Genomic DNA, 12,729 nt, shown 5'->3' with positions numbered 1-12,729 from the left:
TCTGAAAAAAATGTTTTGAATAAGACATTAGGCACAAAATCTTCCTTATGATGTACATTCAGACATGAGCAAGAAGAGGATAGATAGATGAAGGAGGAACATTAAAAGAGTAGGATAAAAGGTGAAAGAGGTTAAAAATGCAGCGCATGGAGGGGGAAAACAGCTTAAATGTATAACAAGGTAAATAAAACATAGTAATAAACAGTAGGTGGAAGATTACTGAGAGAGAAAATTACAGAGAGGCATAGATGGAGCGCATAGATGCCCATTCATCCGTCACTAGTCTCTCAGATCTCACGTGAGATCCATTACGAGATGGCAGCCATGTGCCTCGACTGCTTTGATGTCCAAATGCTACATTAAAAAGGAAAAAACCAGTAAGAAGTGGGTCACCAAGTCTCATGGGATTCCCTTCCATCTCATATGCCGACCAGATGCTCTTTTCCCTCCCATCAGGTCACTCCCTCCCATCCCAGACCTCCACAATCTGCACTACATAAAACTAGTTTTTAAAGTTTAAACACTGCGATTTTAGAAAATGCACACTAGAGTCAATGGGTGCAAGGTTGGGTTTTTTACACATTAGCTGTCAAATCATTCTTGGATTTTAATTCAACTAATCAAATGAACTTTTGGAGTTATCCAAGTTATATTTAAGACAAACTGCTTTCTGATGTCAACAGTAATTAAGGCATAACAAAGTCTGTAACACGTTCAAGATTAACTCATGGCCTGAATTCATAATCAAATCCAACTGAATACATAGATTGAATTGATGCAAAAAATATCAAGTGAACTTAATAAAAGGACAATAGTTAGAAAAAGTTACTCGTAGAAATTCAGCATAATTAATGTTCGGATCAATATTAATAGGCTTAGCTGCCACTGTGTGATTGAGGTTCCATCCATGTTTTATGGTCATTAATTAAAAGTAACTTTGGCAACGTTATCTAGGCCACCACAGTCTCCCATAAACAAGCCAATGCTAATTAATGGAGTAGCATGCATACTGGGAGAAACCAGCAGCAGATCACTGTGCCCAATATAGGTTACTCTGTGCTTCTTTTACGTGTAATTATGGAAAAACACATATGGGTAATTTGCACAGAAAAAGCTAAATGGGATGTATAAGAGAAAAATTAAGAAGCAAAATGACAATGGTCCATCTTTGTCTTAACTTGATCGGTCTGTAAGATTACCCACTAAACTATAGTCTGCTTTTTTTAACACAAAAATCTGCCTCTCTAGATTAATATTTAAATTTGACAAATGTAGAGGAAATCAAATGTTCTTTTTAGCTGCGTTGGTTGCTTAAAACCTCTCAGTAAATGAGATTATTATCTCTACTCGTCTATGTTTATCCCTCCTGATTTCCTCACTGAAGTCCCCCGTCTCCATTTTCACTTTTCCTATTTCTTCACTATGGACAAAGGGAAAGGGGAAAGAAAGGAACGTTTCTGAACCTTAAAAGCGTTGCCACTTGCCGTGATAGACTGACGCTCATAAAGGGATACATAACGGGCTGACTTAAAACATATTAAACTTGGCAAAATGGCAGAGAACAGAGCATGGGACACTTTTTTAAGTAGGGAAGGGAAAAGACCTGGCAATATAAAGTTTAAAGAAGTCTGGCGTAATGGCGTCTCCACAAGTTTATCAAAGAGTTTCCTCGCTTTCATTCACCAGATAAAAGCAGATACGATCGGTATCGCAAAGAGTTTGTCTAAACGTTTCGCTTTCATCCGCTTCGCCCACATGTGGATGCATGCAAGTTTATCTATGTTCGAAAGCCAATGAAAGGTTAGAAGGCAAGAACATTTTTTCCCATTTAAAAAGAACTCATGATGGAGGTGGAGGCATCGCATGCATGACAGAGAAGACACGAGAGCTAGCAGATAAGAAGAAAGCAGACAGGCAAGAAGCACCGTGTGATAATCTTGTTGAGGAAACAGGCTTATGTTCACAGCACTGCCTGGAAACCGAGAATATTTTTAATTGGGGAGGATTTGGATTGGATCATCTGGGTTGAATGAATTGACCTCTTCTAACTGAGCCGCTCAACGTGTGATGATGAGGTAAATCCCAATTCAGAGTCTCTGCACCTGTACTGCACTCTTCTAATCAATTCATTTAACACAAATGAAGCACATCAACACGTTTTATAATGGGTGGGGAAGGGATCTCTGGTCTCTCACACTAAACATCAACCAAGGACAATCAAATAAATAGTTAATTGAAAATAAAATCTTGAAAATAAGTCTTACTTTTCAAATTTTCTTAACTTATATCACAGTACACACTTTGAAAGTTGGCACATTTGATGTTTATCATGTAAGCATTTTAGCCCCAATTGTGTATTGGTAGCACACAGCACGATCATGCTTTAAATGCATTAAATCAACAAGAAATGAGGAGAATTGAGTTTTAAATTATCATCACACCTTTTCTGCAATAATGATGACATCACTATCCAGGGGATTGTGTTTTAAATAACAGAAATATCTTAAGACAGCCATTAATACATCTGTTGCCGTTACACTGAAACACTTGTATAAGAACACGCACTAACCAGGAACATACAGTAGTCTATGCACGATCTCATGAATAGACTATTGTTTTATAGACATGGACTATTTTTAAAGGTGTATAAACATGAGATAAAACACTGTGTGCCAGAGGGCCATCATTGGGACAACCATAAACTGATAGAAAGTAGATCAGCACAGAGTCCAAACACCCTGGTCTCTGAAGCTCAGGACCCTGTGACACCTTTTAACCAGAGAAGTTATCATGTTTTCAGCTTTGTCGCAGGGTTTTTGTGCTGCGTGAATGAAAAAAATCTATTCCCAACCGGCAAAATCATCGGAAAGAGCTATAAACGTTTTGTTTAAACACTAAAATAAATCATATCTTCTTTGCTCATTAACATATAGTCATAGAATGACTTTCCAACTCTAGAAATGGGACAATTCAGACAGCATGTGAATGCACCCTTAGCCTTAAAGGAGTTCAGTTCTCTTTGAAGGCCATGCTTTGAAATACAAATTATAAAAACAAATGATATGTCCCAGCTTAGGTAAACAGGGGCAGGGATTCACCAACTAAAGTATAGCTTCCCCTCACATCAACACACTGTCCCCATTGATGTTAGCCTTGAATCGAGAATAATGGTTAACAATTAACAGCTGATGACCCAGGCTTTTCAATTTGACCATCTGCACAAACATTCAGCTAATAAAATGATATTTGTTATAATCTGCTTTGGACAAACCAGAAGGAGTCCTGTCTTTATACAGCCCTTTAAGATAAGGCATTACATGACAGGTTATTTAGCAGACCCTTCTGAAGAAGAATCAGTAAATGTGAAAACATCCCTCCTCAGAGGCTGCTTAAGTGCTGAAACTCTAAACTAACCGGATGCCGGTTTCTAATGTAAGATACTAAGATAATATGCTCTAACATTTACATTCACAAGCCAATCCTACAGAAGTACAATTACTTATGTTGTACTGCTCAAACTAAAAGAAAGGAGCCGAGTGTCTATGAAGAGTCAATGTATAGTTTTGGTATTCCGCTGCAGAATTGTTGTTTGGGTTACTGACTTAAACAGAGTCGGCTTTTCAAAGTATTTAAATGCATCTCTGTGTGCTGACTTGACAATGGAGTATTTGTGAGAAAGTGCTTCCCCTTATAGATCAGTGAGGCCAGGGGACAAGAGGGCATTAGAAGGTAAGAAAGGGACACAGGGACAAAGGGATGAAGGGATGAAGGGATGAAGGGAAGGGATGAAGTTAAGTGGATCATACTTTGCCTCCAGGGCCAGAGCAATAATGGCAGCAGCCATGGGAGCTGAGGCCGATGTCCCTGTGTGACTGTCTGTACATCGATGCCTCAGGTCTGTTGTGATCTGAAGACAGAAGGAGAGGTAAGACAAAGTTAGACAGGGGAGGAAAGTGAGATGAAAACACATTACAGGTATTAAGAAGTAGGAAAATGGGGAAAAGAGTCAAAGTCAGAGACAGAACTCAAAAGGAAAAGTTTAAAGAAGAGGAAGAGAAGACTGTTACAGTGGTGGCAGGAGGAGAATGATAAATAAACAGAAAGAGACAGAGATAGAAGTCGTGAGGCTAAGGAGAATTTGGAAACTTCTGTAACACCAGAAACTCACTTTCAAACTGTGAAACATAAATGACCAGTTTCCCCAAGAATTCAAGGAATCAATTAAATCCCTAATTTAGAGCTGTACTGAATCTTTGATTACAATTCTGTACATATTTTTAAACCAGATACTTCTACAAAGTTGCAGATAAAGATTAGACTGCATTTATATTATTTGTATTGTACTATTTTAAGAGTTACATTCTAGTGGTGGCTGTGTAGGATTGTTTCACCCTTGTTCCAAACATTTTCTAATAACCCCAGGGGGTTGTTAAGTAAAAAAAGCCGAATTTCTCAATCCTGTAAATCGCTTTATACAATTGAGGATTTGTTTTAAGATTCATTTTTGAATCATATCATGAAATGTCATTCAAAGCTTCAATGGAAAACTTCAATTTGAAGGAACTTTGAATGTAGAAAAATGCCATTCAGTACAGCTCCTCCCCGAGTACAAGTCAAGGACAAAGAGTACGAAAGAAGTAATAAAAAAAAATGTTGTTAAAGTGATGTATGTACGCTTTAAATTGTATGGACTTTAGACAGCCAACTAGTCAGACAGCTTGGCAGTCAGTACGCCAAGAAAAGCTTGGTAAACTTCCAGTTTGAGCCCTCTTCAAAGGACCAACAGTAGAGTAAGACGTGAAATGGTCCAATAGCATTTAGTAGACAGGACATTGTGTGCTCAAGAACATTAGACTGACAATCAGATATATGGCGTTCTACTGTAAGTGTACAAAGCTGGAGTGTGTGTGTGTGTGTGTGTGTGTGTGTGTGTGTGTGTGTGTGTGTGTGTGTGTGTGTGTGTGTGTGTGTGTGTGTGTGTGTGTGTGTGTGTGTGTGTGTGTGTGTGTGTAGCATCAGTACAAGGAATGTAGCAAGACACTGCCAGAGCAGCTAGTTTACAGAGTACAACTGTCACTGTCCATCCCAGTGGATTATGGGAATGGTTTTGTCAATTTGGGTGAAAAGAGGCCACACAACTCGACCGTCAAGTACTGACAAACCAGGCCAAGTTATTAATCTTGTACTTTTAACAGAAATGATATGGAAACAAAATGTAACTTCCCATTCCACATATGGGCAGTTTCAGATGTAAATCAATAGTTATCTAGGACAGCGAGGCATACCTCAAAGAGTCCTACATTTGAAGACAGGAAACATAAATCGTGTCTAAATTGGAAATTAGGGAAGAAGGAACAAGAACTCTCTACCTGCAGTACAATATGCCATGGATGCTTGTGCTTCTTTCAAGAACAGATGTTCAAATATACCACACAAACACAAACACTTCAGTCCTTACAATCTTTCGGTCGTAGTTCTCCCCGCTGCTGTAGGTGGTGGTCAGTGTGGACGAGCACTCCTCCAGGTACCAGGGTTTGCGTCCACTCTCTGCTGTGCTGGAGATGGAGATGGTGTAGATGGAGTTGGTGTAGCCGTCGCAGGAGCAATGGTCTCTGCTGCGCCCGCCGTTGCCTGAAGCCCAGACGAAGATGGAGCCACGACCCTTCCTCCCCTGGAAGGAAAGAATGCAGAGAGAACACAGTCAGAGGCTGCAGATCTGTCTCAGTATTTAGAGATGATTATTCCTCACCAGCCTTTGTTATAGGTTGGTTTTCACATGATCTTTAAATCAAGAGGCAGAGTATCAATTTATGTGTTTAATGTGCAGAAATCACTGTTTAAATAAATTAGGGATGACAGAAACAGTGGGTTTGAGCTGCGAACATCAGTTGGGATATAATGTTGGCACTCAGGATATTGTTAGTGTCTGGCAGCAGGTCTGACGTGTTTTGACACAAGTACATCTTTTTGATTCAACTGGGCAAAAAGACATTGGTGGTTTTTCTCTCTTTTGAAAAGTTGACATTGGCGAGTGGCTTAAATTGTTTGTTTTCCCCATCTCAGACTTTTCCATTTATTCTCACATAAGTAGCATTAAAGACAAGTTAGGATATTTACTCGCTGACATCAGACTTTATTTACTACCAACATGGTCCTAGTAGCGCTATAAGTCAGGTAAAGGACATTATTTAAAAAGTGGTTTTTGGGGAAGTAAATTTTTAGCATCAGGTCTTGTGCTTTAGTTTAGTTTTTTTGCCCTTGGTTTTTTAGAGGGAAGATTGTTCGCACATTGTATTAGAATAAAGGGTTGAAAATAATAAGTCAGTTCCATTCCCCTTATTGTTCTTATTTACAAAAAAATAAGTTTTTTTTACATTTTTTTACATGCCTTGTAGTATTACGTTTTCAGCAAATAAGCCTAGAGTCTTTATACAATAATTGAACGTTCGTGATTTGGTTAAACCATGCGCAAATATTCACATTTGTTATACCTGAGGCCCAATACATGTGCAAACAGGCAGCTTTTTAATATTCAAATCTAGGTTTCCAGAAGTTGTTACAAAATATATTAAAACTCAACCCAGATGTATTCAAAGGATCTTGCTATTTTTCCGTTTTAATGGGAAACTTTTCACTGGAAGGCAAAATGAATTGTACCATTAGGTTAGACATTGTCAGTCCAAAGTTGTCAGAGTTGGAATTAATCTAAAGCCCGCCCTGGTGGAGCCACACTGAGCTGGTCACTGAGCTGGTGATGTCCAACTGAAGTGTGAAGGCAGGGTTCAGCAGGGAGTCAGCAAAAAAGACATCTGACAAAGTGAGTGACACTGAGATTCACAGGGTTTGCCAGGGCACACTCAAAGAACACTTGTGCACACACACACAAAAAAGATATAAAAGGTGGAATAAAGTTCTTCAAAAGGGGACTTCTGTCAGGCAGCGATAAGCAAGTGGAGCCCCTCTGAGTGAGAGGGGATCAGACAAGAGCAAACGCTGACAGATGAGAGCAATGGCGCTTTGAAAGGATAAAGAGGACAAAGACTGAGAGGGAACAGTGAGTAGAAAGGACGAGGGGGAGAGGAGGATGAAGGTCAAGAGAGCTAAATGTGAAACTCATAGAACAATCATAATGAAAAGAGAGCAATGATTACATCGTTATTGTAAATCAAATATCTCTGGGTTTTGAACTTATCAAAATGATTATTGTTATCTTAAAAACAGTCAACCCGTGTGTCAGAAAATAGGGCCGATTAATCAACAATAAAGAGGATACTAAGTTTAAGTTTTTTTAATGTCCTACTTTTGGTCACTGTTTGGATTGAAAGCTAAATACACAAAAACAGGGTTTGCCTTATTAGGGAAAGGAAAGACATTTTCTTACAGATTTTACACACAGAGTTACAGAAACCCGAGTACAACCCTCTCCACATCTGTCAGTGAAATCTAACACCTCAGCTCTCTGTGATAAACTGTCTCTTCAGAGTGTCACATAGATACCTGTAACACTCACAAGCATGTCATGTCCACTCAGCTTCACAAACACAAACACACAGTGTGAGGGCTGAAGACATATTCACACGCACAACTCTTGGCAGTTGGACAGATGTCTCCCTCACCTCTGTCCTCTTTCAAGGCCAGCCTGTCAGGAGCCACGAATACTTTCTTTTACTCACACTCCCCAGCTGTCCGTCCCTTTTTTACTCTCTTTTTTGTAACATGCCACAGGCACTTAGCCTTCAAGCAACAGTTTCTGTCTCACCTCCTCGAAGGAGTACATCTGCATGAGGCTGTGGCTCAGTGGATAGTGTGCTGGACTTCTAATCAGGGGATAGCAAGTTTGAGTCCCACTGCAGTCAACATGTCGTTGTGTCCCTGGGCAAGACACTTCACCCCAAATTGCTTGTGTGGGAATTGTCCACACTGAATGTATGTAATTCGCTTTGGATAAAAGTGTCTAACAAATGACATGTAATAAAATAACAGAGAGTTGTGTGTGTGTGTGTGTGTGTGTGTGTGTGTGTGTGTGTGTGTGTGTGTGTGTGTGTGTGTGTGTGTGTGTGTGTGTGTGTGTGTGTGTGTGTGTGTGTGCGTGTGTGTGTGTGTGTGTGTAAATGTGACCAGTAAAAGACATCGCCCCTCTTAACCTCTGTTATAGCTTTTCCACTCCACACAGCCACCAACACAGCGGCAGCTTGTCGTTATGCAAATGAAGCGATGAATATGTAAATGAATGTATGCTAATAGTAATGTCCGAAGCTTCACAGGTAGAGGTAGCCAGGGAGGACTTTGGGATACAAGTAAATGAGCGTGAAACACACATCTGTGCAGTGCAAACTTTTTTCTCAACAGATGGATACTAGAGTCTAAGTCTGTTCAATTATACGATGATGTTCTTGTAATTGTGTATGCATGTGTGCGTGCATGTGCCCACCATACGGATGCCGTTCTCAAAGGCCTGCCTGGCCAGAGATGCCGGTCCGTCCACGGTCTTTCCGTCATCATCAGGTCCCCAGCTGGCGCTGTAGATGTCGATGTGCTGCGGCTGGAGGCTCAGAGACTTGGCCTCCACCATATCTGTTACATCACCATCCAGCATTCGCACACCTGAAACACACACACACACAAATGGATTGTATGGTTTTCCACTGAACTACCAGGTATGAAAAAAATGTATAAAGCCAGTTAAGCTGCTATCATTATAATGATAACAAATTCAGGAAAAAGTGAGGAAAAAACAGTCATTAATCAAATATACATTAGTGAGCAAGTTTTTCAGTATGCTTTTCCCACATAACCACTGAGGTGGATGTCTTCAGGACACACAGGTTGTCATCGTAGTGTGCGCAATTAAAATGAAGTGGGTAATCAGATTTGAAAAAAACCAAATGTGGTGTAATGAGAAAATTAGTTCAGTTTTATCGCAAACGTGAAACTTAAAGTGTGTTTTGAGTGAGAGAGAGGGAAAGCAGGGTGGATGGATTCAGAGCAGATCAGTTTGAGGCCAAAAGGAAATTAGCAGTAAAGTTGTCTCCGGTGTTTAATTGTAGAGTGTCACACACACTGCTGAGCCTCTGGTTATCAGGGCAAGGTTTAAATTATTCCAGCTCCTATTACATATTCGTTTTTAGTTGGTGCCGTCACAAGAATGCGTGTGTGCAGAAGCAGTCTGATGTATTGATTAGAATTCAGATCAATCCGTTATAAAAAAGACAATCTAATTACACAGTTCATTTGAGTTAAACCAGAAAAAATATAACTCACCTCCTATTTTGGCATTGTAGGCAATTCCCACAATGCAGTGGGAGTTGTTTGCGGCTGCAGCAACTTCGCCCGCACACCGTGTCCCATGCCTTAGGAAAGCGGGATAAATGAACATTTTATTACAAAAAGCTAAAATAAATGTTGTGTGTACACAGGAAAGAGAGCAAACACAAACTACCAGATAAACATGCAGCTTTTGAAGTGGAAAGCAAGGACACTTTCACATCAACACACAAATAGATGTGTACATTCCTGTAAATGCAATCCTAAACTAAATAGTTTTACAGTAATAAGTGTTACAAATGTAGCAACCACTGTAAATATTTCTACTAAACTTGTTTATTCCTCATCCCTATTTCCTCCTCACCTAACAGAACAGAAAAAGGTAACATGTTCCTTGACGCCAATGTTGTGTTTGTATTAGACACACAAAAACAAAACATCTATAACAAGGCTAAACGAGATAGAAAACATGAATGTGTTTTTTGACTGATATTGCAGTCGCGACATGATTCATGATATTGGGGGGAATTGAAATTATTAATCTAATTTGCAGGAAATAAGATAGAAAATGATCATATAACTAATTATCTGTGAGGATCTCCACCAAATTATGACTTCTTTACTTCCCGGATTTGCAGGCCGTCGTAGGTAAGCTTTCTTAACTCAGAAATCAATTTGTAGTCCGGGATTTCTGCAGCACCACAATGCTGAATTTCAGAATTAGGACAAATAGTTTGTCAAACATATTTCTCCTCCTGTGATTAGGATAGGGTTAGATACAAGTTACTAGAAGGGCTGCACGATGCGGGGGAAAAAACATTTAAAATAATCTTAAAAATTGCAAGATAATTATGGTGTTCTCTTTTAATCAGGATCTGTAACAAACACAAATGTTTTGCTAAGTCTGTAGAATCAGATCTGTAGGCTGGAATAACTCTGCAGCTCCACAATACTTCATTCAAGATGGTAATTTAACATTTAACACATATTTAGCCTCTAACAAATGTTGCGGTTCCTGAAATTTGAATATATTTTTGGGGAAATCGCAATATCGACTAGTGACTAAGATAAGTGGTAGTTGTTCAGCCGTAGCTGAAACAATATCCAACACATCCGTGATTAATCTCATACACAAACACACCCACACACACACCGACACACACACACACACACACCCACACACACACACACACACACATACACACACCAGGGTAACATTCCACCAGTAACTGCAGTGGTGACAATCGGCCCGGGTCATCAACCAGCGTAAACAAACATCACTATGTTTGCGTCCGCCGCCTCCTCAAAAACACCACGTTCTGGATCGGCACACATGCACAGAGACACACACACCTCCTGCAGAGAACATCTGCAACACCACACCCCCCGGGAAAACTGCTGACCGCTGCCATGGAGACCGAGCACCTAGCTTTCCAAACCCCTGAGGAACACAGACTTTCCTTTGCTTCCCTGGACCTTTAAACTTTTTACTAACTTAGTGATTTCAGGTCAACATTTATTTACCTTGATCAAATGTTTGAATATTGTTTTAATCATCACTGTCTGTCCTCACTTATCTAAAATGTATGCTGTACTATCCGTGTTTGGAACATTCTTAAACAATGGTCATTTCTTTCTACTACCATTCAATTAAATATTCTATAATGTCTGAATGTTATATCTCACTCTTTACTTTTCTCCACCCACAATCTGCTCTAGCATTTAATAATCCCCTACACTCGTGCAATACAAAACAAAGGTGATTCAAAGGTTTTGAGAACTTTAATTTAACCTATCATGAAATTAGTGGATGTTGTTCAACCTTTTAGAATAGAAAAAGGGGGAAACTGTCAGTGTCCAAAAGGTAACAGCATCAGGCCAATCAAGTACAAGATAATTTGTCAATATGTGAATTCAAAAGATAGGAAGATTAACATTTGCCCGAGCCAGGCTAGCTGTTTCCCTTGGTGAATGCTAAGCTAAACAGCTGGTTGCATTTATTTCATTTTTAAGAGACAGACAGCCTATAAGGGTCATATCCATATTCTGATCTAGTGCCGATTGGAAAGTGAACGTGTATTTTTTTTAATTAACAATAATTCTGTCAACAACACCTTGACAACCTGTGTTCAAGTAATTCGACTTTAACGGGATTTTGGCATTCCTGCACAGTGCACAGTATATTGTATATTATATCTCAGTACCCATTCTACGTGTTCAACTGAAACTACTCAACAATGAAATGCAGATGTAGTTTAAACTCATATCCAGAAAAGATATTAGATGTGTCAGCCTTTGTGTTTATGTGGAAACCTTATCATCTGTTGAGTATGAATTTAGAGAAAAGTGAACACAGATCAAACGGTGTGGGTTAAAGAAGGCTTTAATATATTAAACGGCTGCACATCCGTGATAGGCCCCTTTGTCACAGTTAATGAGCCAAACTGCTGGCTTCCTCTTTCAAAACGCTCCAGTAGTCTTTACTCACATCACTTCACTCCACTAATCCATAAAATTGTCTGTCTGGCTGCCTTTCCAGTCTTTGTGTTTGCCTGCATTTTCCATTTTATACACATCTGTGTCACTCAGGGAGCTCTCTCTTTTCAACCCGAGTCTTATAATGTTTGTGCAATCAATAAAAGTCAAGCGGAACAATACACAAGAGTAATTATTCAACTGAAACACATACTTTTTACCCTTTCTGAAGGTTTCAAAGGACACAGCCACTTAAAACTCACATTCAACTCTCTGTAGTACACACATTTATTGAGAAATGTGTGTTTTGCCTTTAACTTAAACTCTAGCAATTACAAATATCATATTTGTTGGTTGTTTGTGATTCAGGCTTTCAATCATTTCAAGTTTATTCCAATTCAGATATATTCTTTAGAGTTTTGCAGTGTGTGCCTGATGGTTTGTTTTATAATCTATTTAGGGAGTAATATTTGCTTTGTGTTGTGTTTTATGAAAGTTAGCAGAAGGTCATAGTGAAATATCTACTTGCAGCTTTGTTCATTTGGACACACACGCACGCACACACACACACACACACACACACACACAAAGTGATTAATGTGCAGCAGATCTGCGAGTTCAGAAACTGTTTAAAACTTTCAGGAAGCTAAGTGACGAACCATCTACTCGGACATAACAGGATTTTCCGCAAATTGTTTTGTCATACTATCCTTTTAAATCCGTGGTGGGCTGGATAGATTTTCTGTGGACAATATTTAAAAGTCAGTTTACACAAAGGACTGGCTTAGCAATAGATGCTGGTGCATCCAAATGTATTACTTCTTAGTTGCTGCTCACATTTAAGGTCGACTGACATTATGATAAAGTCAGCATTGTATAATTTGTTTTGATAACCAAAACATAGTTAAAACTAGTTAACAAAGTTAGCGTTATTCCTCAATAGTGTGTTATTTTAAGAGTGTGTTTCTTGCCTTTCCAGCATAATAACCA

General features: G+C 39.3%; 1 protein-coding gene across 7 annotated transcripts in view; it reads right to left on the bottom strand.

Moving 5' to 3' along the window:
• The window catches only part of pcsk5b (proprotein convertase subtilisin/kexin type 5b), a 70,652-nt gene that overhangs the window by 40,664 nt on the left and 17,259 nt on the right, over positions 1 to 12,729 (bottom strand). For all 7 annotated transcript variants that reach the window (XM_079686240.1, XM_079686241.1, XM_079686242.1 and 4 more), the window contains exons 6-9: positions 9,262 to 9,350; positions 8,432 to 8,604; positions 5,459 to 5,671; positions 3,807 to 3,907 (exon numbers count right to left, since the gene is read on the bottom strand). In XM_079686240.1, coding sequence (XP_079542366.1) covers positions 3,807 to 3,907; positions 5,459 to 5,671; positions 8,432 to 8,604; positions 9,262 to 9,350 — 576 coding nt within the window. The remainder of the gene's footprint in view (positions 1 to 3,806; positions 3,908 to 5,458; positions 5,672 to 8,431; positions 8,605 to 9,261; positions 9,351 to 12,729) is intronic.

The sequence above is a fragment of the Notothenia rossii genome (assembly GCF_949606895.1).
Source record: "Notothenia rossii genome assembly, chromosome: 6".
In the NCBI taxonomy this organism is placed as follows: Eukaryota; Metazoa; Chordata; class Actinopteri; order Perciformes; family Nototheniidae; genus Notothenia; species Notothenia rossii.
The sequence above is the reverse complement of the archived record's forward strand: the minus strand, read 5'-3'. Positions and strand labels throughout refer to the sequence as shown.